Source organism: Neoarius graeffei, chromosome 11 (genome assembly GCF_027579695.1).
Source record: "Neoarius graeffei isolate fNeoGra1 chromosome 11, fNeoGra1.pri, whole genome shotgun sequence".
Classification (NCBI taxonomy): domain Eukaryota; kingdom Metazoa; phylum Chordata; class Actinopteri; order Siluriformes; family Ariidae; genus Neoarius; species Neoarius graeffei.
Window position 1 is genome coordinate 81,673,343 of NC_083579.1, and position 27,994 is coordinate 81,701,336.

At 40.3% G+C, this 27,994-nt stretch overlaps 1 protein-coding gene across 1 annotated transcript in view; it reads right to left on the reverse strand.

Annotated features, from left to right (window-relative positions):
* Window positions 1-6,474: 6,474 nt before the first annotated feature.
* Window positions 6,475-27,994, reverse strand: part of atp6v1ba (ATPase, H+ transporting, lysosomal, V1 subunit B, member a) — a 114,305-nt gene continuing 92,785 nt past the window's right edge. The window contains exons 7-14 of the mRNA XM_060934801.1: window positions 26,553-26,654; window positions 24,858-24,955; window positions 24,511-24,634; window positions 16,129-16,279; window positions 15,209-15,291; window positions 12,850-12,954; window positions 12,593-12,722; window positions 6,475-7,662 (exon numbers count right to left, since the gene is read on the reverse strand). Coding sequence (XP_060790784.1) covers window positions 7,511-7,662; window positions 12,593-12,722; window positions 12,850-12,954; window positions 15,209-15,291; window positions 16,129-16,279; window positions 24,511-24,634; window positions 24,858-24,955; window positions 26,553-26,654 — 945 coding nt within the window. The 3' untranslated portion in view covers window positions 6,475-7,510. The remainder of the gene's footprint in view (window positions 7,663-12,592; window positions 12,723-12,849; window positions 12,955-15,208; window positions 15,292-16,128; window positions 16,280-24,510; window positions 24,635-24,857; window positions 24,956-26,552; window positions 26,655-27,994) is intronic.

Below are 27,994 nucleotides of genomic sequence, written 5' to 3' on the forward strand. Positions count from 1 at the left end.
CTGGATATTAAACACCCCACTCCACACTGGATATTAAACACTCCATTCCACACTGCTCCATTCCACACTGGATATTAAACACTCCACTCCACACTGGATATTAAACATTCCATTCCACACTGGATATTAAACACTCCATTCCACACTGGATATTAAACACTCCACACTGGATATTAAACACTCCACTCCACACTGGATATTAAACACTCCACTCCACACTGGATATTAAACTCTCCACTCCACACTGGATATTAAACACTCCATTCCACACTGCTCCATTCCACACTGGATATTAAACACTCCACTCCACACTGGATATTAAACACTCCATTCCACACTGGATATTAAACACTCCATTCCACACTGGATATTAAACACTCCACAATGGATATTAAACACTCCACTCCACACTGGATATTAAACACTCCACTCCACACTGGATATTAAACACTCCACTCCACATTGGATATTAAACACTCCACACTGGATATTAAACTCTCCACTCCACACTGGATATTAAACACTCCACACTGGATATTAAACACTCCACTCCACACTGGATATTAAACACTCCATTCCACACTGGATATTAAACACTCCACTCCACACTGGATATTAAACACTCCACTCCACACTGGATATTAAACACTCCACTCCACACTGGATATTAAACACTCCACTCCACACTGGATATTAAACACTCCATTCCACACTGGATATTAAACACTCCATTCCACACTGGATATTAAACACTCCAAACTGGATATTAAACACTCCAAACTGGATATTAAACACTCCAAACTGGATATTAAACTCTCCACTCCACACTGGATATTAAACACTCCACTCCACACTGGATATTAAACACTCCATTCCACACTGGATATTAAACACCCCACTCCACACTGGATATTAAACACTCCATTCCACACTGGATATTAAACACTCCACTCCACACTGGATATTAAACACTCCATTCCACACTGGATATTAAACACTCCATTCCACACTGGATATTATACACTCCACACTGGATATTAAACACTCCACTCCACACTGGATATTAAACACTCCACTCCACACTGGATATTAAACACTCCACTCCACACTGGATATTAAACACTCCATTCCACACTGGATATTAAACACTCCACTCCACACTGGATATTAAACACTCCATTCCACACTGGATATTAAACACTCCACTCCACACTGGATATTAAACACTCCATTCCACACTGGATATTAAACACTCCATTCCACACTGGATATTATACACTCCACACTGGATATTAAACACTCCACTCCACACTGGATATTAAACACTCCACTCCACACTGGATATTAAACACTCCACTCCACACTGGATATTAAACACCCCACTCCACACTGGATATTAAACACCCCACTCCACACTGGATATTAAACACCCCACTCCACACTGGATATTAAACACTCCACTCCACACTGGATATTAAACACTCCACTCCACACTGGATATTAAACACTCCACTCCACATTGGATATTAAACACTCCACACTGGATATTAAACACCACTCCACACTGGATATTAAACACTCCATTCCACACTGGATATTAAACACTCCACTCCACACTGGATATTAAACACCCCACTCCACACTGGATATTAAACACTCCACTCCACACTGGATATTAAACACTCCACTCCACACTGGATATTAAACACTCCACTCCACACTGGATATTAAACACTCCACTCCACACTGGATATTAAACACCCCACTCCACACTGGATATTAAACACCCCACTCCACACTGGATATTAAACACCCCACTCCACACTGGATATTAAACACTCCATTCCACACTGGATATTAAACACTCCACACTGGATATTAAACACTCCACTCCACACTGGATATTAAACACTCCATTCCACACTGGATATTAAACACTCCACACTGGATATTAAACACCCCACTCCACACTGGATATTAAACACCCCACTCCACACTGGATATTAAACACCCCACTCCACACTGGATATTAAACACCCCACTCCACACTGGATATTAAACACCCCACTCCACACTGGATATTAAACACTCCACTCCACACTGGATATTAAACACTCCACTCCACACTGGATATTAAACACTCCAAACTGGATATTAAACTCTCCACTCCACACTGGATATTAAACACTCCACTCCACACTGGATATTAAACTTTCCATTCCACACTGGATATTAAACACTCCATACTGGATATTAAACACTCCATTCCACACTGGATATTAAACTCTCCACTCCACACTGGATATTAAACTCTCCACTCCACACTGGATATTAAACTTTCCTTTCCACACTGGATATTAAACACTCCATTCCACACTAGATATTAAACACTCCATTCCACACTAGATATTAAACACTCCACTCCACACTGGATATTAAACACTCCACTCCACACTGGATTTCAGGTTTGTGTAATGTGAAAGTAGACATATTCTGGAAAGTTAAGAACTTGTATCAAGTCAAACTACTCCATTAACCATATTTCACAAAACTCCAATTATTAACAACAAAAATCCTTTGGACTGCATTTAAGCCATTACTTATTTCCATTCTTATGCACTATTAAACTACAGCTAAAAGTACATTGACACCTGACAATCACACTCATATGTCCTTGTTAAATGGCTAATTACTGAGTTAATCCCTTTCTTTTTCAAGTAAGCTCCACTCTTCTGGGAAGGCATTCCACTAGATTTTAGGGTGTGGTTGTGTGGATTTGTTTATTCAACTACAAGAGCATTAGTGAGGTCAGGTGATGATTTTGGATAAGGAGGTCTGGAGTACAATCAATCAATCAATCAATCAATCAATCAATCAATCAATCAATCAGTGTTCCAGGTCACTTAAGTTCTTCCAAACCATGTCTTCATGAAGCTCACTTTATGCACAGGAGCAGGTTTGTGCCTCGGAGTTCCACTGAAGGGAAACTGTAATTCTACAGCATACAAAGACGTAGCACACAACTGTGGGCTTCAGACTTTGTAGCAACAGTTTGGGGAAGAATGTAACAGTGATGAGATGGCCAGGTATCCACATACTTTTGGCCTTCGTGTGTTTACAGTTGACTTTTGAATTTGAACTCTGGTTTAAATGTCAGAAATAAATGGCAGCATGTCCATCTTGTGTAGTCCTAATAAGGAAAGGTTTTATGCTAGTTTTCATACAAAAGTAAAGAAAAAATATTTACAGCATACATCGAGTACATTTCCTGCTGCTCTCTTGTTTAATCCATTGGTGGACAGTCAGTTTATACCAGGTAAAGTTTAAACTCAGACTTTACATTTTGAGTAGCTTATTTCTTAAACCATGTTTAGAATTTAGAGAAATAACTAAACCAAAAGTTGTGAAATTTCTTTGAAGAGCTGCAAGTTGAAATAATACTTGAAATAAGTTGAACCTATGAGGAATTAAGTCAAAATAAAAATAGTTCACTAGTTATTTTCCATAACTTGCAGTTCCGAAACCATGGTCCAGTCATTCAGGACTCTGTTCAGTGGTGTGATGAATCCTTTCTGCAGATGAACATATTAAAAACCAAAGACATGTTAATTGATTTTAGGGAACTCACTTTTATAAAGGGTCAGACAGTAGAATGTGTTGAAACATATAAGTATCTTGGCACAGTCATTGATAGTAAACTGACTTTTGAGGCAAACTGTGACGCTGTATATAAAAAGGGGAACCAGTATCTGTTTTGCCTCAGGAAACTGTCATTTCACATTGACAAAACACTGCTGACCCTGTTTTATCGTGCTTTTATTGAATCGGTTTTATCTTTCTGCTTGGTGCCTTGGTTTGGTAATCTGTCGTCTAAAAATAAGAGGTGCCTGAACCAAATAGTGAAGTGGTTCAGTAAGCTGACAGGAGAGATGCAGTTAAATCCAGAACCACTGTACTCCGGACAGGTACAGAGGAGATCTGGATCAATTTTAAAGGACACTTCTCACCCACTACACTGTGAGTTCCAGCCTCTCCCATCAGGACGTAGATATAAAGTACCACAATTAGGGCTGTGCAATATGGGAAAAAATGAATATCCCGATACGTTTTCTCCATTTCACGATATACGATATACATCTCGATATATTGAAATCTCCTCTAAAGGACCCCATGAAATCTAACTTTTACTCTTTACTGTTTTCACTACAATCCCTGCAGATTAAATAACATTCTTGGTTAACTGTACAGGTGGTTTTCAACAACACATTTTACATTTTCATGTTAGTGATTTAATCACAATTGAATTGAAATAAGACTAATTTTTATTCAACAAAGATGTGGCACAAACTGCAAAAACAATCTTGAAAATTGCAACAAAGGGGCAACACAATACAGAGCTGCTGAGAGCTCAAATCAAAGTGCAGCTCGACACTGAGAAAAACATTTAGCCTAAATTTTAAAAAAAGTGCTCTTTCATTAAATTATTTTAAAAAATAGAGGTAGATCTCCAAGCTATGAACCTGACTACTGAGAACCACTGGAACATTCACAATAGAGATTGAGAGAGAGAAGAGAGAGATCTGCAAAACATCTCATCTCATTATCTCTAGCCGCTTTATCCTGTTCTACAGGGTCGCAGGCGAGCTGGATCCTATCCCAGCTGACTACGAGCGAAAGGCGGGGTACACCCTGGACAAGTCGCCAGGTCATCACAGGGCTATCTGCAAAACATAATTTTTCTCTTTGCACACTTTTGAACTGAATGTTTTCTGGCTCCGCCTCTCAGATGTGTAGAATTCTGGTATTGACTTCTCTGTAAAATGTCTGTGACCAGGCAACTCATGTTTGGGATCGAGTGTGTTTAATCATTTTTGGAAGCCTGGTTTTTCCACTATACTAACTGGGATCATGTCTTCGGCAATGACGTTAGTGATTGCATCCGTTATAGCTCTCCATCTCTGACTCGGTTTCTCATATGGGGGGCTTTGGAGAACGAGGCCGCTGGGGTCATTTGTTTAGCTCGTGGGGGGTTTTAGCTCGTGGGCAAGTAGTTTGGAGACTCTTCATACTGTACCGGGTGAGTTTTCAGGTGATGGAACATATTTGTCGCGCTGCTGCCTTTCGTGATGACAGGTTTTTTTTTTTGCACACTTTACAAACTGGCATTTGCTGTTCCACGTCCTCCTCACGATATCCAAAAAATTGCCAGATGACTGACCCCTTGTTCTTTTAGGAACTAATTCGTCCGCTTCCATTTTTAATTTGTCGCTGAAACTGACAGAGCTTACACAGTAGCCTATGCAGCACCAGCGATTGCACGAACTGAGTCAGCGCTGTAAACTGAAACTAGAAAATCTTCCCGCAAGTTCCTTTCAGCACCGAGATGTCGCCCGGGATTGGTTGGCAAGTGCATGATGTTATTGTTTTTTTTACCCTTAGGCAGCCTCTCCTGTTACTGCCTGAGGGACAGGGAGAAAACCACCGGAAGAGGTTTTAAACAAACGCAACAAACACGAAACAAACGTAAGTCGGCAGATGACCATAAAATACTCAATAGTTACGATATAATAATTTTATGTATCTCTCACACAATTTTTGGAGATATATTGAGTATATTCGATATATCGCACAGCCCTAATCACAATGTAAAACCAAGCGTTATAAAAACAGTCTTGTTCCTGCTGCCATAAGCCTTTTTAATAAGTCTTAGCTTCATGTGGGGTTTGGTGTGTTTGTTTTTATGTTTTATGTCACATGTTTATCATGTTATATGTTTATCATGCTGTGTTTTATGTTAGATGTTTTCAGTGTTTGGCGTGTGTGGAAGAGAAAGCTGACTCACTTCACTGCAAAACAAGTTTACCTTCGGGTATAAATAAAAGTTACTTGAATTGTGTTGCAGCTCAAATGCAAATAAAACTATGGATCAACAAAGCCTTTATCAGCTCCAAATTATCATCTGTTCCTCGATGTTGCATCCCATCCTAAAACTTAAGATAAACGTACGAGTTTGAACATGTTGGATTGGCAGTTTGACACATCGTACACAGAAGTTGAGTGCGGAGTTTACATCGGTCATTGTTTTTCATGGAAAACCACGGCTTAATGGTTAGAGAAGCAGCTTTGGGACCAAAAGGTGGCAGATTTGATTCCCTGGACCAGCAGGAATGGTTGAAGTGCCCTTGAGCAAGGGCACCGAACCCCTAACTGCTCCCTGGGTATGTTGTACGTAGCTCTGGATAATAGCATCTGCTAAATGCTTATAACAATCAGAAAAATCCTCCTGATCTCCAGAGCTCTATTTGAATTAAGCAGTTTGATATGTTTAGATATTAAAAATGCCTTTTTTTTTTGTTACTAGTGATAATGAAAAAACATTTTCTTCTGCAAACTTTTGCACTCAGCCATGGACTTAAGAATTAATAACCCATTTTAATTCTTTGTGATTTAAAGACAAAACACAGAACCATGGTGTCAGAATATAATTTCATTAATTTTTAATCAAACACAAACAGAATATTTGCATATAGTTGAAATCTGAGCGTTACACCCAAGGGGAATGTTCACATGATTTGTAGAATGCATCACAGCACTTAATGCAAAATGTAAAAATATTCCATGCCCAGCCAACAAAAGAAAAATGACTGGAGCTGAAGGGAAGGAATAAGCCGTAAGACTGCTTCACTCTAGGAGTCTGCAGTGGTCACCCGTCTCAGATGTTTTTATTCAGGAGTCAAGCATGAAAAGCGCAAGATGCACCCAGTGGAGAGAGAGAGAGAGAGAGAGAGAGAGAGAGAGAGAGAGAGAGAGAGAGACACTGCACCTGAGAACTACCAGCTTTAACACTCAATGATCAGGTTCAACCGCAAACGCGTCACATTGCACTGCTTTATAACGAACGCTGTACACTGCATCAGCTTGTCTGTGTAAAGTCTGGATTTATAAAATAAATAAATGCAGCTTCTTGAAATGGTCCCAGCTGTATTTCTATTGCTTTAACAGACACGGAATGAATACAGGAATATTAATAAACACACATTTTTAAAAGGGATGAATTCAAACATCAGTGTAAAGGAGTCAATGAATTGTTTCCTTTCAGCTCAGGACAGTTTCTTCAGGTTGGAGGAAAAACTTAACAGAGAATGAAATTAAGGTCCAGCATTTATATTACCTGATTTAAAGGGCTGGTTACATCTGGGGGGGGGGCACACACAAAACAATAAAAACACAACATAAACGCACTACAGTAGAATAAATCCGTTACACACAAAAGCACAAACAGCACTGAGCCAAAAGCACTGAGCAACACTTTGCACACAGGGCCGATGAAGAGCGTGTTTATTTAGTCAAGAGCACATCTGGATTGAGTCTAATACAGAACCGGAGTATACTGGCAAGTTCTAATACAGTAGTATCAGGCCCCGTGTTTAAAGCATTACTGTACTTGGAACTCAGGATGGAAGAACACACAGATGGAGGTAAAAAGGTCAATGACCTTCGTCCTTCAGGGTTAGGAGGTGCCATGACGTGCAGCCGACTCTCTCGGGTAAAACTCGGCCAGCGTGCTCTGCGGGATTCGCTTCAGCATCTCTTTGGGGAAGATACGCAGCAGCTGCCAGCCGATATCCAGAGTCTCGAAAACCGTGCGGTTGTCATAAGGCCCTGGAGGAAGAACAGACAGAGACAGAAGACTGCATTCATGTTCATCACCTTCACAGGTTGAGGTTTGCACTCGTTCCTGAACCAGAGGCTGGCTGGCCAGAACAGACCGGGAAGATGATCCGCATGAAGGAGGACCACAATGGCTTGAGGACAACCAAGTTCCTCTCATTTCTCATTTATTATTTTTGATGTTGGCTGTACCGTTTAACAAAGAGCATAAGACATTATAGATTCTCAAAAATGAAGATATAAATTACATTACTGATAAATCCAGATCTATAAAAATGTTGTACTGCACAACATGCGTCACGGTGACCCTCATCAGACTGTTAACTGAAAGAGTAGCCTAAGCGGTCAACCATGTTATCCCCATCGACTGTGCCAACAACAACCCTGTCACCATCAACCCTGTCACCATCAACCCTGTCACCATCAACCCTGTCACCAACCGTCACAACTGGACCACCATGAACCAGTCCATCAACGATCAGGTCACCACTGACTGTGCTACCATAACTGCACCACTGTTAAACTCATTCCCATCAACCCTGCTCCTTTTCAGATAGAGAGTAGAATAAATGCTATTATTAACTCTCATATGATTTTTTTTTTGTGTGCGCGCGCGTGCGCGTGCAGCCTTCAGCAAAAAGCTGTGATAAGCTGCAGACATTTATACAACTGGTCATATGTGGAGTTTTATTGGTTATTGTACCTTAAAGTGTTAGCATCCTGGGCCTCCCTTACACACACACACACACACACACACACACACACACACACACACACACGCCTGAATGAGGGATTTGAATTCAGATGAAAGACAGTCCTTCAAAAATGTTAAACTTCTACACAAAAACGATAGATTTTTATTGCTGTTGTAGGCTGATCTGATATAAAACGTGATGTACGTGACTGAATTCTTTGTACGAAAATGTCCCACCTCTGATACAAATCTCTGTGAAAGGATGCTTTGTAAACTCACGCATAGCAGCACTGAAGGCCACAACCTGGTGAATTTGTTTCAGTCTATGGAAATATTCCTCTAGCCTTTATTCCCACAGCAATTCAGTGGCACTGTAAAACATACAAGACACTGCCAAATGTACCACGAAGACCTCCGGTCTCTCCCACACAGTCAAAGTGAGAAAGGTATTTGAGAGAGGAGGCAGAAAACCAGATTTTAGGACAAATATAAAAGTTCAGCCACTGCAACGAGCCACTACAGAGATCAAAGTCATGTGTACAAAGAAACACAATCAGTGGCATGTTGCATGTATAGCAAAATATTTTTTACATATATATCAACATGTATAATCATTAAACACGTGCAAATATGTTGTGAGTTGATCGGATCACAGAAGCACTGGGGGGGGGGGGGGGGGGGGGCAGTGGCAAAGGAAACTCGCTTAATAATGTTTGTAAATAACAGTACATTAGTAATAAAAAAGTAGTGTATTTATTATTGATTCAGTAGTTACTGCATCCCATCTTCTCTCTGATTTTGCCATATCAAACAGGTACACCTCTGGACTGCAAATACTGAGACTGGCGGATCTTTATGAACCTTAAAAAAGTAACTTGTTACCCGACAAAGGACAAAAATTCTTCAAACCCTTCATTCCCAGCCTCACAGCTTTTACATGGAAGCTAAATTTCTTCACAAGGCTGCTGGGCAATTTCTACCAACAAATCAGTGAGGATCGATATACAGTGTGCTCCCTCGGTGAGGTGGCCAAAGTGGCGCTGGAGTCTGAAAACACACTGGCTGTCCAGAGGAATAACGATGTAAATGTGTACTGAACCCTAAGCTTAATATAAATCTGACCACACAGGCACACACACTACTGGGATTTATATTCAGGAGCTTCTTAAGTTTCAGTATCTGCAGCGTGTCCCTGTTCACACAGAGTCAATTCAGCGTTTTAGATTGTTGCTTGGCGGCAGAAGAAAAAGCTCTCGGACTGGCCGTTTAGCTGAACCAATCCGTGCAGGAGAAGAGAAATGGAAACACAGCAACCAAATGGGATTCTCAAAAGCATGCACACGTTCAGAGTATTTCATTTCTGAACTTTTGTTCACCTGTTGTTTTTGCAACAAAATAGTTGGAGAGCATTTAACCAGATTCACAATGGCATGAAAATGGTACATGTGCCAATCTGTTTACATACAATTTCTCTAAACAGTACGATACTGGTAGGCAGCATACTATTTTTTTTTTAAACTATGGTAGTTTAATTTTAGGTATATTTTTCACCATACTAGCACATCCAGTTTTCTTTGATTTTTCTTTTTCTTACTTAGAAACACAGACCATTGCAACTTCCTGGTATTAGGGCTGTTGAAACTAATCGTTTCTACAATGCAGCATGATGCAGACGTGGACGATGCTATATCAACGTAGTGACAGACCATAATCAATTAAAGCCTAGTGACACTGCTTGTTGATTCCAGCCACAGCTGGACAATAAAATTCTACAGTTCAAAATAACATCTCATCTGACAGACGTCATCACACACATGCGAGTGCAAAATGGAGGGAGGCCAAAAGCAAAAGCCAGTGATTTAAAAAAACAAACAAAAAAAAACCCGCCTAATATTTTTTAAAGCAGACGACGTCTGGGCACATTTTGGGTTTGATCACCACATTGGGAAGCACGAACTGGACAAGACACACGCTGTGTGTAAAGCCCATCACACAAGAATCACTAACACCTGCCAAGGAAATAGCGGACCCAGCCACGTTATCAACGCAACACTGTCAAATTTGCTGCCCCACTCTGAGAAAGGGACGAGAATAACCCAATCTGTGTTTATTACAGCATTACAGAATGTTTTGTTTTTGAAGACTGACCATATTCACACAATAGGTAGGCTAGGCCTATACTATTTATTCCTGTTTACAATTTAATGGTAGAAGTTGTTTCTATTAACATTTTGATATTATGAACAAATAAACCAGAACGTCAAGGCATAGCATCTCATCTGGCCTGCCATCAAAACGAGCCTGACGACCAAAACATCAAACAGAACTGAAATGTGACGATGTGAGAGAGAGAGAGAGAGAGAGAGAGAGAGAGAGAGAGAGAGAGAGAGAGAGAGAGAGAGAGGACCGAACTCCACCACAAACTGTTTACAACAAGAACATCAAGAACGGACTAAACTTTGTTCCGAGTGAACATCGACCCAAAACATCCATCAGAACTGAATTCGCATGATAAACGAGAGGAGATACAACTCTAGTCAGAAGAAAATGTGTTAAGTTGACCTAATTACGAATTTGTTAGCAAAAATTTGACAATATAACAACCGAGTGTTGTGCAGAAGGTCGAGTTCTTTCAAATAAAACAATCAGAACTGAAATCCGTTGAGAACTGAGGGAGGAGAGACGATTTAACTGATTAACTGAAAATAAACAAAATATGTAAACGAATTATTTACAACAGGAAAATCAATAAAGAAACGACTAAGTTTTGTTCCTCAAGAGAAGATCGACCCAAAACAATCAAAACTGAAATCAGATGAGAAATGAGAGAGGAGATACAATTTTCGTGAGAGGCCTGGAAAATTCATTAATTTGGCCTAATTAGTAACTTGTTACCAAAAAAAAAATTTGACAAAACAACAACCGAGTTTTGTGCGGAGTTCTTTCAAACAAAACAACAAACAGAAATCCGTGGAGAACTGATGGAGGAGACACGATTTAACTGAATTGTGGATGATGGATCGTTGTTCAATGCTACCTGCTGTCTACGATGTTCGATTCATTGTGGTGTTCGCCGCGATCAGGAAGTGCAGCATCCTGGAGATGGTTTTTAGATTACACGTTACAGCACACCTGTAATTTATTGCACCGAATAAGGATGCGTTTTGTTTTGTGAGGCTGACCATTTTCACACAAATAATATACGTGGTAAGCTTGACCTCTACGATTTATTTTGGTTTATAATTTAATGACAAGGCATTTATGTTAACATTTAAATATTTTTCTTTTATGAAGTACACTGCACTATATAAACAAGTCTGATGCCATTTTAGGACTGACTGTTGTAAATACTCCTGGTGTTCAGACTGACAAGTTTTGTGATGTTTGCTATATTCAGGAAGTGTCCTTTCTAAGAGCAGATACAAATAATTACATTAAAAAGGGAGTTCATACATGACTGCTTGTATTCACTGATGAAAATATAGCCATGTGCAGTAATAGAGAAAATTGAGGATGCAATGCATCGTGATATCAAATCAAATCGTTGACAGGATAATCGTAACCGAATTGAATTGAGAGACCAGTGAAGACTCGCACCCCTACCTGGGATGGATATTTATTTCTTTTCACACAGGTGCACAATGTTTGCACACTGCCCAGCATCTGCAGCTATGGCCTCTGCACGATGTTTAACTACAGCGGGTGTTGATGACAGGCTGGGTCTTAGATGTCCGCTTATATTTAGATTAACTCATTTGGCAGTTTTACCCAAAGTGGCTTACAAATCAAAAAGAACAGAATGCAGGTACGTAGTTAAAGGCCCTACTTCAAGGGTCCAAACACCGGCATATGCAGTTTATTAAATCAGTGGTTCTCAAGGTGGGCTTCAGGTACCCCAGGGATCCATGAAGCAAAGCCGGGGAGTGCCCCCCCCCAAACAGTGGTGGAAATCACAATCCACTATTATCCAAGTTATTATATTAATTATATTATATTAATGAAAGGGTAGAGCAAGGCTGACAAATTGTACACTGATGTACACGACGGTTACAAAGTAGGTATAAGCAATAAATTGGTCTTCACATATATTCCACTGATCAAATGGCTTCCAGCTGGTGTTTGCAACCATTTGAGGTCTTAAAACGTCTCCCACTTACAGCAAGTCTAGCTGGTCTATACGGTATATTATTGTATCTTTGGAGTTAGAGAGAGTGTGTATTTTTATACCTTGAGAAATGAAGTTCTTCTCGAACTTCTGCAGGAACTCCAGATAGAGCAGATCATCAGAGGTCAAAGCTTCTTCTCCTACCACGGCTTTCATCGCCTGCACATCCTTACCGATAGCATAGCATGCATACTGAGAGGGAGAAAAGAAAGGGATCAGACATCACACATCAGCACAGGTCATCTATTGAATAGGAACATCACTAGGAGTACAATTAGGAGTCATTCAAAAGGGGGGGGGGGAATCATAGCTAGCTGACCAGTTGGTTCGAGACGTCCGAGTGGTCTTTGCGGGTCATGCCCTCCCCAATGGCAGACTTCATCAGACGCGACAAGGATGGCAGGACGTTGATCGGAGGATACACCTTTGAAAAGTGAGTGTTTATAAGAGGGAAAAAAAATGAGAAGGTCTAAGATGGTCATAATTCTGTGCAGTTTCAGTGCAACACATGGACACGTGTTGAGCAATATGTACATTACATAGCAGTGTGGGAAATAAGGAACTGTAAGCAGACTGTCACAGGACAGATGAGTCTGAAATGTTGTCTGCCTGTCCAAATTTCAGCCTGTCCGAATGGTGGGCCACAGGCTCGGAACAATGCGACCAGGGGGTCTGAAGGGCTTTAGATCCCTGGAGATGCTTCTCAGCTATTTCCAGGCACATTTTTGTGATCTTCAAAGGCCAAATTACACGAGACATTAGTGCTAATTACACTACAAATTGAATATAATTTACAAGAAAATGTCAAGAAGAGTCAAGAAAAACCTGCTTAAAGTTCTACCCAAGAAAAGAGTAGCGCACACAGGTCAGTTCCATGTCTAGAAAAAAGTGTGTGTGTGTGTGTGTGTGTGTGTGTGTGTGTGTAAGGACGTTCCAGTTGGTTACAACTTACTGGTCCTCATATATCAGTACTATAATAACACTCAAGAAACATTCTGCCAACAATGACTATTTTATACTATGTTTATAATAAGTCTATAAGGAATTTAGTAATTAACGACACAACTATTCTTACAGAATAGAGTTCAAATTCTGAGGATGAGATTCCAAGTAACTTTGTAACAAAATGAATTAAAATGACGCCGAACTCAACACGGTCATATCATTCGGCATTCAGACTAAAATCTCCTGGACTAGAGCTTAGAAAATAGAAGAAAATAAAAACTCTTAAAATATAAATTTACATCCTACAAAGCACATGACTGTGACTGTCGTTCTTATTATGAGTTTCAAAAAAAACAAACAAAAAAACCCCGCAATACATGCACAACACACACACACAATAATAGGGTATTGGATAGATTTTGTTTATTGATAAAGTTTGAGTTTTACTGAAAAATTATAAATCATTAAAGCATAATAATCATAACTATACCAGCTTTTTCATAAACTTTATCAATCAATCACTTTCCTTTCATTGAGCTATTAAATACACAGGAATAAAAAAGGTTATGGTCAGGACGAGTGGATTAAAGAGTTAAATGTTGAACCCTGGGATGCTTATATTTAAAAAACAAACAAACAAAAAAAAACCCCAATCAATCAATCAATCAATCTTTAATATGGACAAGTTTTGAAGTTGAAGGAAGTGTTGTTTAGTATTCTCCGCCTGCAGTAAAGCTGTAACTTTAATCTTCCGACACGGGAAAGTCTTTCGGACAGAGGGCTTTACAGCTCCTCAGTGTTTTTTGTCTTATTCACATCAAAAGGGAGAAAAATAACAGAGGCTGGTCAGGGAACAACTGCTCATAGCCGCTATAACCAAACTGATAACAGGAACTTGTTTTATGGCTGTCCCACAATAATAAATGCAATATATGTAATACAACTGGATTTAATAAACAAAAAATGGTAATCATATATATATATATATATATATATATATATTTGTTTCTGGTTGAGACTACACTGTGCGCATTTTGGTTGCTGCTTCTCACTGGAGCTCTGTACCCCCCCCTTGTTTTTCTTTTCATGACTGTATGATTTTATGGTTGTTCTTTGTTTGAATGTTTCGTCTGCCAGTTGTGGTGTAGCTCCGGACCCGGTTTTGGGCATCGGTTCCCTTTGAGCCATGGGTGAGGTCTGTGCCCCTCACTATGGACTGCAGTGAGCTCGTTGCTCTTTTTAACACTGGGGTCGTCCAGCGCTCTGTGCAGCGGTGCTTCTGTGCTTGGTGTGGTGTTCCGAGCAATGTTGCCCAGTGGCGTCGTGGCAGCTGCGCAGGTGGTGCGAGACATACCTTTGTGCGCCTTTTGGTGGGACTGTGGCAGCTACACCACTGGAATTACATCCTGACCCTCTTTTGGTGGACTTTTTTTTTTTCTCTAATTGTAAAGCGACCTTGGGTTTGAGAAAGGCACTATATAAATTGAAATTATTATTATGCTCTCCTAAGAGTTTTACACCTTACTTTTTATACATATGTAAGGAAGCAAGTAGGAAAGGAGATTGGACACAGTCACACCTGCTCACTTGTGATCAGATCATCCAAGATGGATGTGAACACCAGGTCTGAATATGGGTCTATGAGTAAGTATGGTGTGTGTGTGTGTGTGTGTGTGTGTGTGTGTGTGTGTGTGTGTGTGTGTGTGTGTGTGTGTTTCCATGAGGACTCTCACCTGTCTGTTGTGCAGTTGCCGGTCCACATAGACCTGACCCTCTGTGATGTAACCAGTCAGATCAGGGATGGGATGAGTGATATCTAGAAATGGGCAGATAATAGTAAGCTGATAAGTTTATTAAAAAAATAAATACAAATAAAATAAAAACCCACAACAGAGCGGACTGAAATTGCATGCACCGTCTGGGACACCGGAGTAGCTTTGGGGCGTATTGTCATATGTGCGCCATACAACCATTTACAACAACCTATCAATTCCGAGCAGGCGAGATACAACGTTTACAAAGCCATCTTAACCATTTTAGCAGCTGGCCATTCTTGGAGGAGCAGTCACCATTAAAAGGCTGCGATTTTTTTTTTGTGGCATGACAGGGGTATATAATAGAGACAGAGACAATTTCTAATATAGCTATAATGGGGAACGCCCATTCAGAAACGCATGCTGTTCTTTTACAAGGATGTTTCTATAGTAACCGAAGAAATGGAGAATGCTCATCTCTCTCTTTTTGTGAGTGGAGAATCGATAGAGAAGTAGTATCACCTCGCTCACAAACTGCTCTGTTAGTAGCACAGGAGGCTTCAGCAATACCTGTGGAGAAGCTAAAGCTGAAGGCCGTGGTAATTTTGCCTTTATTGCGGCATGTTTGATTACTGATTGGCCAGTTGAATGTGCTTAAGAGTGTGTGTGTGTGTGTGTGTGTGTGTGTGTGTGTGGTGGCATCATTAGGAATGGTAAGGATTCCAGACTGCCATTGCCCAGTGTGCAAGTGTGCGTTTCAGTCATTAGGCCCCTTGAAACGTAGGTGTGTGTACAATTTATCAATGGGCATAGAAATATACGGCACACTTTAGGCATGTTTTTTGTGTGGTCAGTAGGAATGATCAGGGTGAGGACAGAGAAAGAAAGGGTGGGTGTACCATCATTAGGCATGGTGAGAATGGGGATCTGTGTGATTGATCCATTTCTGCCTTCCACTCTGCCGGCTCGCTCGTAGATCGTAGCCAGATCGGTGTACATATAACCAGGAAAACCACGACGGCCTGGCACCTCCTCACGAGCAGCAGACACCTACGCACAAACGTGCATTGCATGTATTAATTATGAGAGCTAATTATGTCGACTATTCATGTAAACACAAACAAGAAATGATTTCTTATTTTGATATACATGCTACATAAACAGATCATATTTAGGTAGAATGCATTAAATATATGAGGTTCTCAGTCAAAGTCAAATGAATCCATCATTGGAGAAGATGTCTGCCTCAATGCACAGGTGATTCATTTCTGCTAATTTGCACTTGTGGTGAAATTGTTGTTGTTTAAGCACTTGTACTTATCCAATAACAATACAGTTGAATCTCATCTAATCTACTCTACTCCAATTTCATATGCACATGAAAGCATGCCCTTGAGCCACTGTGTGATGGCGTGAATGTCTGTGAAGGTCAGCCATCAGTAGAGCCCATACTTCACTTTCTTGGATGTTTTGGTCTATAACCACTCAAATACTTCCAGTGCCATTAAAATTTAGGTCATTTTCCTGTTCAGTATACTTAAATAATACACCGTGATTAGCCTTCATGAATGGCCTGGCTCTGAAAAACTTGCTACTTCAATGATCTTACTTTATCACAAGTTCTTGAAGACCCAGGTGCAGCCTTCAAACTCGTGAAATATGAGGGTTTTTTTTTTTAATCTTATTTTTCAAAAAGATGTCGAACAGCTCACAGCGCACGTGTTCTACAGGGTTTAATCTGTAGGCCGGCTGTATTTTCTATTGCTGGGTTACTTTTTTGTCTGTATTTATACCAGACTCACTTCCTGTCATTATTCCAAATTACCATGAGTATCTTTATACATCTCAACCATCAAGACAAATAGATATGATTCATGTTAGCATGACTCAGCAGAAGAGGACATTATTAAATGTTTTTCTACTGGTGAGTCAAGGTGGAGCTAAAAACGATGGAAACCACAAATGTATCAAAAACCAGAATCTTCTACCGTTTCAAAAAAGCCTCTCACCTCAAAGTTTTTTTTTGGGGGGGGGTTTCCCCCCTGACAGATTTGAGCCAGTGATTTGACTTATTTAATCCGTTTCAACAGAAATTTAATGTCTGACATTTACTCACACTAAAGGTTTTCTTTACACTATGCAGCTCAGATAATCTTACATTTCTTCCCTGTGATCAAAGCAAAATCTGCAAAGTCTTCCAGTTGGGGAAAATCCCTATTCACTTTTTGTGCCCTACATAGTGAAGCTGAACATCCCATCTATGCTCACCGGCCACTTTAATAGGAACCAGTTGTTGATTGTAAGACCCCTGTTCTTGGCTGCAGGAGTGGAACCCAATGTGTTCTTCTGCTGTTGCATGCTGAGATGCTTTTCTGCTCACCACGGTTGTAAAGAGTGATTATATGAGTTGCTATATCCTTCCTGGCAAAAAAAGCTCAAACCAATCTGTCCATTCCCCTCTGACCCTCTCTTATCAACAAGGCGTTTGTTTCCACCCACAGAACTGTCGCTCACTCACTCAGTGTTTTTTGTTTTCTGCACCATTCTGTGTAAACTCTAGAGACTGTTGTGTGTGAAAACCCCAGGAGATCAGCAGCTTCTGAAATACTCAAACCAGTCCATCTGGATCAAACCAACACCCATACCACAGTGAGAGAAAGTCACACTGTGAGATCACAATTTTTCCCGTTCTGAAGCTCTTGAGTTGTATCTGTGTGATTTGATGCATTGTGCTGCTGTCGAGGAATCGGCTGATTACAGAACTGCAGAAAACAGCAGGTGGATGGGTGTTCTTAATAAAGTGGCCGGTGAGCATAATGCACTCAAGTAACGTAGAAAGATATTTAAGATTCAGCCACAGAAAATGCACGACTGTTTGTATGAGGCAGGATGATTGGACGGAGGTGCAATGGGGGGATCCTTTCTATTTTCACAAAAAAGAAGTATTGGCACACTGCTGTCTTCAGGTGTGTGAAAGTTTTCTCCTCTTTATTTCCAGATATCACCGAAATATTCTCACACTTGATTGTGTCTGGTTGTGCATACTGGTATTTGCACAAGTGCTGTGTCTTCGCAGCACCTTTTAACAATCAAATGAGATGTCAAAGCTGTTCATTTAAACATGATAAACCCCTCTTAATCTCACTAGAGGAGTTATGATAGGAAAGAGTGCAAGAGACATGTGCTCAGCCAGGTTATGGAGATCCTCAGGTTTGCATTTTCTACTGAACACCATCATTTCAGACCTTCAGTCAATTTGTAAAAAATCCTTCACATCAAAGACGATATACGTCTTTTCTATAGAGAGATCAAAAGATTGCAGCCTGCGCTGAAGTCTCGACCTTCGAGTTTATAAAAGGTGACAGTGCTTTCCGAGTGGTTAAAGACAAAACCAGGCCAGTATGTGTACACACTCCAGGCTGTATTGATGGGTCTAACATCTTCAAAGGTTACCATCATACTGTACTAGCATGTGGCTGTGCTTTCTTTCACATGCATCTCAACTATTTGGAACATGTATTGTGAATTTGGCACCGTGAAATATGAAAATGTAATGGGCTATAAAAGATTATAACTGGCTTAAAAGAGAACGGCAAGCAAGGCCTGCCATAATGAAAAAGCAGAAAATACATCTATTCAAAACACTCTTTCAGTGAGCATCACGTGATAATTGTGTTAAAGTATTTCCATGAGGTCGAGGAATGTTTTAACCTTTATTGGATGGAAGGAAGGCTTTATCCTGTGTATTCCTTTTATTCTCTCATGTGACTTTGCACTAAATTCTGGTTAAGGGCTGTTCATGCTTTCCACTTCCACTAGGAAATTACTGCCATCTGTTTAGAACACGATTGTTCCTCATGAACGCTCGTCACTGTCACGGCTCTTAAGCAGACTAAGAGGCATGTGCTTGCATGGCTGAATGTGATATTGTATGTTTATGGTGTGGCAGATGTTTTTTGGAATCCCTCCATTATAAGTCCTCGAGTCAGGCTGTCTCACAAAAGCTTCGAGGAAACCCTACACCAAACTTTAAACTACTCCCAACGTCAAGAGTCAGATGGGGGGGGATTTGTTACAAGGTAGACGTGACCTCTACACTCAGAGCGCAATCCAATATCTACCATCACCATATACACAACATGCTAATACAATAAGATTAATCCTTTCTACCTTTCAGTTACTGCTGTAATACACTCATCCAGTTTCCTCAATTTAGTCTGAAGAAAAGCCAAAAAAAAAAAAAAGCACTAACATTTCACAGATGTCAGGATTGATTTTTTTTGATTGGTAAAAAGAACTGAAAATTTCTCAGACAAGGATGTTACCCGTCCTTCCACTGCCGCTTTCATAATATATTTAAATAATATCAGCTGGTGTTGAGTGGTCTATCAGATATATTCCACTTAGCTAGCATGATACTGAACAAGTTGAAGACGAGTAGCTGAATGGAATATATCCGAAAGATCAGGAAAAAAGCCATTATTATTATAATACATATGCATTCCTTTCGGGTGTTCAATGTGTCTCTTTCAAAATTCTCTCAAAATCTTACGTATTTAAAGCAAACTTGGCGGCCATGTTTGTTTACAAATTGTCACAGTCGATCACTAGCGCGTTAGTTTTACGTCACCAATGTGTGACGTCATGTTGTCTTGACAACCATGCAATACCATAAACCATATTCAACGCTCATTCTCCATCGGGTAGAGTGACGTAATACACGTAGGATAAGCGATATGCTGACAATATTGCATGCTATCAAACCAAATGAATGAAACCCACTAGAAGGGAATAGAACACGTTTGTATTTGATTGAAAAAGTGTCCTGTATGAATAATATTTCCCGATATTTCACTCCGATGACATCACTCCCAGTGTTTCCCCACTAGACGCGTGTTGTCAAAATGCTGAACTGGTCCAAAATTAAAATTCTTTTGATTAACTTGTGTATTTTTTGTGGATGTGTCCATATAAAGATCACACTGTGGTGAAGAGATACAAAGTTTATCTTCTCATGTTGAAAAATACAGCACTCATTTTTTTACTTCGCTCACTCGTCATATACACATTCACCACTCGAAGATCAACTTCAGATCTTTGCACAAATGTAATATCCTCTATACACTTTATCAACCATTAAAACATCAAAACGTTATGATTTGTGTCAGTGGCGAATTCTCAAATCTGTTTAGTCAGCAAGCTGCTGATTAATTTTCTACAACAGCAGCTCTGTAAGGTTTATATTAGTGCACGCTTTGTAATGTGCGTGTGTTACCAATAACAGATTAAAAAAATAACTGGATGATAGAAAAAAAACATGGTTATAACAGTTGATCTAGTGAAGTGTTCTGTAAGATGTTTATTAAAGATTTACAGAAGCAGTCTCCAGTATCAGTGCTGTGCCACTGTCTAATTGCGCTACCCAGTTTCTCGATTACATGACAACTTACGTTTTTTTGTTTTATGCATTTCAAGAAGGGGGGATCGAGTTTGGTGAAGGAACTACTGTTTATAGCCGTTTAACATGAATCATAACTTCTTTCACGGATGTTCCTCAAATGTTAAATGCAACTATAAATGAATTTTTACAAAATAATATGTTGTACTTTAATTCAGAAAAATTGTAAATCACTTACAAATTTGCTATGGTTTAACAAAAATAAATTTGTTCATTTTCCTATTCCAAATAATTTTAGACCATTTTCCTATTCCAGCACATCCCAAGTGTGCTAGTAAGCTGAGTGACGTTCATTCATAGCCTGTACCTTTGGATTCCAATTCATAGAATTTTACATAAAACCTGACAGTGTGGTGAAAAAGACACGTAGAACAAATAAACCAATTCATAACAGTAGCCTAGTTAGAGTACAACAGACTTTTCTACTTAAAGCTGAAGGACTGAATCAGGCATTAATCTGACCAAAAAAAAAAATCACTAAACTGCTGGATCCTGTGTCTCAGGAACTCACATTTAGTTCTGAACATTAGTTCTTAAAGGCTCTTTTCAAGCTACCAGACTTTGAATCAAATGTAAGGTACGTACTTCTTTCTGAGCTTAGGAAGAGCTTTCTAAGGTATTAAAATAGGGAGAATGCTCTCTCTCTCTCTCTCTCTCTCTCTCTCACACACACACAACTACTTGTTTAAGTGTGTGTGTGTAATTTTAAGCTGCAAGATCCTTGAGCAAAAACATTCATCAAAAGTGGCTGTACGCAAGTCTATTCATGCTTTAATTTATATCAACCAGTTATGGAGACAATTTAAGCATTTAGTCACAGCAGTCGCAAGGTCATAAGACCTGATAAAAGTGCAAGCAGTTGATGGTACGTTTCATTCATTTCTCTTCAGTGGCCAGTTTGGAATTCATATTTACATCTAAACAGAAAAAAGATCTTGGTCAATACGTTGTGCTAGATAAACAAATCAAATTCAACAAGAATGTGACCCTTAATTAAAAGTTGATTCAACCGGCAGCTTTTTACAGATCCCAGATGAGTTTGAGGAGTTGTAGAGATCATGCTCTTTTATCTTCCTCACACTGATTTATCATTACTTGGCAGTGTCTATATATTGCTTGGGGGAAGGGGGGGGGGGGATATTTAAAGGTGAATAGCTGATTTTTTTATTTTTTAAATTCCTTACCTGTACAAGTAACCTGGAAGATATATAGAACGCGAGTTTATATATAGCGCGCCATGCACTGAGCGGCTGTGGTTGAAATGATGGATTCTCTGAGGTGACTGGTATAGGACTATTTTGTGAGGGGCGCAGTACTACGCCAGTCACCAAAGACAACCCATAATTCCCAGAGTCTCTCAATGCACGGTATATTGGATTTATATCCCTCATCAAAAAATTCAAAACTAAAACTGTTAAGATTGAATCTCAGTATAAACTCACTGGAGGCAGCCATGTTTGTTGTTTATATCGACGTGACCTTCAACCTGAGCAGGTGCAGCATACCATGCTATCGCTGCCTCACTAGGTATGATCATGATACGTTTATCTACACACACAGAAATGCTCACGGAGCCACAGCTGTGACTCGAGTCGGCCGTACAACTTGAAATAATGTCAGTTCATGGTACATCCAGGATATTCCATGAATAGAAAAAAAACCCAGGTACAACATGCCCAGGACTGTCTGCAGTTTGCGTACGGGGTAGGTGTTGGTGTGGAAGACGCCATCCTCTGCCTGCTGCACTGAGCCCACTCGCATCTGAATAAGTGAAATGGCACAGTGAGGATCCTTTTCTTGGACTTCTTGAGTGCCTTCAACACCATCCAGCCTCTTTTGCTTCAGGACAAACTGAACAGGATGCGAGTGGACCCCTGCCTGGTCACCTGGATCTCCAGCTACCTCACTGACAGGCCGTAGTACGTCAGGCTGAAGGACATCACGTCTGACACTGTGGTTAGCAGCACCGGAGCACCCCAGGGCACGGTGCGGGCCCCTCTTCTCTTCACCCTGTACACTGCGGACTTCTGCTACAACTCGGAGCTGTGTCACATTCAGAAGTTTGCCGATGACACAGCCATCGTGGGGTGTATCAGTGACGACAGAGAGGAGGAGTATAGGAACCTGGTGAGGGACTTTGCTGTGTGGTGCAACAGGAACCATCTGCAGCTCAACACCTTGAAGACCAAGGAGCTGGTCATTGACTTTGGGAGGTCCAGACCAAGGTCACGACCAGTTCTGATCGAGGGAGTCGAGGTGGAGGCTGTGGATTCCTACAAGTACCTCGGGCTGTGGCTGGACAGCAAACTGGACTGGACTTGCAACACCAATCACTTATACAGGAAGGGACAGAGCAGTCTATACTTCCTGAGGAGGCTGCGGTCCTTTAACATCTGCAGGAAACTCCTGTGGATGTTCTATCAGTCTGTGGTCGCCAGTGTCCTGTTTTACACCGTGGTGTGCTGGGGGGGGGGGCAGCACATCCAAGAAGGACACATCCAGGCTGGACAAACTGATCAGGCGGGCCGGCTCTGTGGTCGGCATGAAGCTGGACTCTCTGGTGACGGTGGCAGAGAGGAGGTCTATGGACAAACTATTGAACATCATGGACGATGCCAGTCACCCTCTGCACACCGTCATCAGCAACCAGAGGAGCCTGTTCAGTGACAGAATGCTCCTTCCCAAGTGCAGGACGAACAGACTCAAAAACTCCTTTGTCCCTCACGCCATCAGACTGTACAACTCCTCTCTGGGGGGGAGGAGGGGGAACAGGAGGACAGAGGACGGGAAGGAGCAGTAGCCTAGCCTGACAAAAAGCAACACCGGACAATGTGCAATATAATGTGCAATATAAAGTGCAATATAGCTCTCCTGCCGCCGCCCCCCCTCTTTTATTTTATTTTTTCCCCTCCTCCCCCCTTCCTCTCTTCCCCATATCTTATTCTTTTATATTTGTATATGTAAATACTTAATTTATTTTAATTTATCTAGAAGTTTTCTCTATTTCTTTTCTCTGTTTATCTGTAATGATGCTGCTGGAATCATAATTTCCCTGAGGGAACCCTCCCAAAGGGATCAATAAAGTTTTATCTTATCTAATCTAATCTAATCTAATCTAATCTAATCTAATCTAATCTAATCTAATCTAATCTAATTTAATCTAATCTAGACTGATTCACACCATACCCATTTTTTTTTTTTTAAACATCAAGAGATACACTGCTTAATCAATGGTGGAACTATTTTATGTCACATAAGCCATCCTTAGCCAATCCCTGCACAGGAATTTTCTGATGAGGGAAATAAATAATATATTTATTCTATCCACATTCACTTGATATGAGCAATTGCGTGCTCTGATTGGCTACTCTACTACTAGAATATCAGCTCATATACTGTGAGTAGAGAAAAACAAAATGGCAGAGCATGTTGCTGAACCAACCAAGGACGAAATAAAAACTACTCGAAAACAAAACCCCAAAAATAATATAAATACATTAATTTTATATAAACACATGGATTAACTCGTATAAAGTCGCTGACAAAAATTCAAAAGAAAATGGATTTCTGGCAAAGTCTTTCTAGCACATGCCACCATTCAGCAGCCATCTTGGTAACACCGCCGGGTGGTTATTTTGGGCTAACAAGATTAGGCACCCATCTAAATGAATGGACAGAGAGCAATAAGTGCACTTTCAACAGAGGCTCCAATTCCCTCATACAGTCTCCCTGTGTTATCTTTATACCTCATCTGAGTTTTTTTTTTTATTTTTTAATTGAAATCTGTTCATTTGGTGAGGTCAGTAATGATCCTGTCTCTCACCTCTCTTAGAGCTTCTGCGTAGGAGCTCATATCCGTCAGGATGACCAGCACGTGCTTCTCACACTGATAGGCCAGATACTCGGCTGAGGTCAGAGCCAGTCGCGGGGTGATGATGCGCTCAATCCTGGAGTGGGAATGCAGGCGTGTGAGACACTACAGGAAGTAACTGATTTCTAACAGCAGTGCTTTCTGTAATTCTTTTAGGGAAGCCTTTAATACAATTCAACCAGTTGTATGGGATGTGCAGATGACACAGGTAAGCTTTTTCATTCTTATTTCACCAAACAAACCAAAAACAGTTCCATGTTACTGATCTGTAGTTAAAATGAAAGTCTGAAGTGGCTCACGTAGGGTCGTTGGCCAGATTCAGGAACAAGCAGACGTTGTCCATGGATCCATTCTCCTCAAAATCTGACTTGAAGAAACGGGCGGTCTCCATGTTGACCTGAAAGAGATTTCAGTTCAATTATGCAACTTGGAAACAGTATGTTTATAAAATTTAACACATTTCTAATATCCTGCTCATTGAGAATGCTGGGATTTCCACCCTTTTCCTGCACACTAATACCCTAAACCCCTCACACTATTCAAATAAGCCCCTACACAAGGTAATTTCCTGCTAGAGGAAAACACGCACCTTTCTGAAACAGGTTTAACACTTCAGCCAGCCTGAGCATGAAATCAGGGTATAGTGTTACACAAGCTGAATGCAGAATGCATTAAGCACAAAACGCCCAAACCAGCAGCAGAAGCCCAGGTCAGTGACATTACTTGCTCAGGTTAATGGAAGCCCTTCACACCTCAATGTGCAGGTGAACAGGACACCTGACCCGTCTAATGCCTCTCTGAGAGGACAGACTGTGCCCAATGAGGCGACAGTAACACATGCTTAGCGGGGGGGTGGGGGGTTAAGGGAGGGTTAATGGGAGGATTAAAGTCACAAGGCTGGACACAGCCCCCCCCGCGTTTTCTTTCATCTTGTTATGGATGAAAGACTGGAAGAGAATCTGAGCATCAATGCCAAAAAAATTTGAAAAAAAAAAAAGGTTATAGAGGTAAATAGAATTATGTGTGGGAAAAGGATATGCTTATGGTATACTTTAAAAATTTTCACAAATAGTACAGCTAGTGGGGGGGGGACAAACGGGAATATGAATAATTATTATCCATACGGGACACTTTTTCGATGGAATAAAAACGTGTTCTATTCCCTTCTAGCGGGTTTCATTCATTCAGTTTGATAGCATGCAATATTATCATATCGCTTATCCTACGTGCATTACGTCACTCTACTGAATGGAGAATGAGCAGTGAATATGGTTTACGATATTGCATGGTCGTCAAGACATGACGTCACACATCAGAGACATAAAACTTCCACGAGCGCAAGCGACTGTGACAATTTGTAAACAAACATGGCCGCCAGGTTCGTGCCATTAAATACAGAAGATTGAGAGAATTTTGAAAGAGAAAGATGCACTGAACACCCAAGAGGAATGCGTATGTATAATAATAATAATAATAAACAACGGCTTTTTTCATGGTCTATCAGATATATTCTATTCAGCTATTTGTCTTCAACTCGTTCTATATCATACTAGCTAAATGAAACATATCTGATATACCATGAAAAAAGCCAGCTAATATTATTTAAATATGAAATAAGAAGAAACACCATTCCAGTTTTTCTCCTGGAGACAAGATTCGACCTCAGACTTGTGCTAAAACAGGTAGAGAAGCGGCACATCAGTGCCAAATTTGCCTGAGGAGCAGTCATGGTTGAAAATATACTTGCATAAAATAAATTAAGTTGGCAAACAGAATTAAAAAAAAATAAATAAAAAAAACACCCCATGTACACATACATGTCTAGTATGCATCAAGAAGCAATCATTTTCTTGCGTACCTTAATTTGCACACAAACCATCAAGTAGAGGAAAATAATCTTATCTTAATCAGGATATAGGAAAAAAAGAAAATTTCCTTCAGGATCAATAAAGATCTTGTCTTAAAGCAAAATATGGAAAACTATATAGACTTACTCCCATAGCAGCAAACACGATGGCAAAGTTGTCCGCGCTGTAATCCATGACATCCTTCGACTTCTGCACCAAACCGGCCTGGCGACAGATCTGAGCGGCAATCTGAACGCAAATGGAACAGAATGCAAACTTTGTATCCAGTATACAGCCATCTATGTGCTGCCAATTTCCACATAAATATCTTGAAAAATAGAGAAGTTATGAAGAAAAAACATTTGATCTCACTGGTTAATGAGGCCCATTTTGGACCACGTGACCCTCATACAGAATATTACAGCAGTTTTCTAAAAATTAAGCCGTTTTTTCTATCTTTGATTTGTAATATCTCAAGAATGGACAAAATTTTTATTCTGTAAAAAGCATGTTGTTCAGCATTCAATTCTGAATTCAATCAGAGCATCCATCCATCCATTATCCGTAAGTGCTTATCCTGTGCAGGGTCGTGGGCGAGCTAGAGCCTATCCCAGCTGAGTACGGGCGAAAGGCGGGGTACACCCTGGCCAAGTTGACAGATCATCGCAGGGCTGGCAAATTGTTTACAACAGGAAAATCAACAAACGACCAAGTTTTGTTCCTCAAGGGAAGATCGACCCAAAAACATTGATCAGAACTGGAATCGGATGAGAAATGAGAGAGGAGATACAATTCTAGTGAGAGGCCTGGAAAATGTGTTAATTTGGCCTAATTAGTAACTTGTTACCAAAACAATTGACAATACAACAACCAAGTTTTGTGCGGAGTGAAGAGTTTCAAACAAAATCAGAACAGAAATCTGTGGAGAACTGACAGAGGAGATATGATTTAACTGAATCATGGATGACAGACGCCACGCCATGGCAACAACTCATCGGCCTTACGGACAGAAGAGCTAATAATAAATATACAAGATTCTGTGTGTTCCTCATGGTCTACCGCTTCTAAAACCTCTTCTCAGAGCTTCCTTTTTAAAACCAATGATGGAACAAGGTAAATCTTATACATTAGTACGCGTGCACACACACACCAAGATAGATTCATATTCATAAAGTAGCAGTAACATGATACTGCATTGTGTAGCTTCTTTAGATGACAAGAATTAATAAAATGTCTCACTAAATTGTCAAACTAATTTGTACAAAGTAAAAAACGGTCCAGTGTGACCAATACTAGCAATCAAAGCCAATTCCTGGATACTTAATGTCCAACCTGCGATTGTGCAAAGCTTGCTTTCAAATGTGTTAGTTAATAAATGTTATTCTGTTAGTAACTTGTTACCAAAACAATTGACAAAACAACAACCAAGTTTTGTGCGGAGTGAAGAGTTTCAAACAAAATCAGAACAGAAATCTGTGGAGAACTGACAGAGGATTGTGCAAAGCTTGCTTTCAAATGTGTTAGTTAATAAATGTTATTCTGTTTATTAGCCTTGTATGTCTGCATTCTCTTCAACATCACACCTGTGG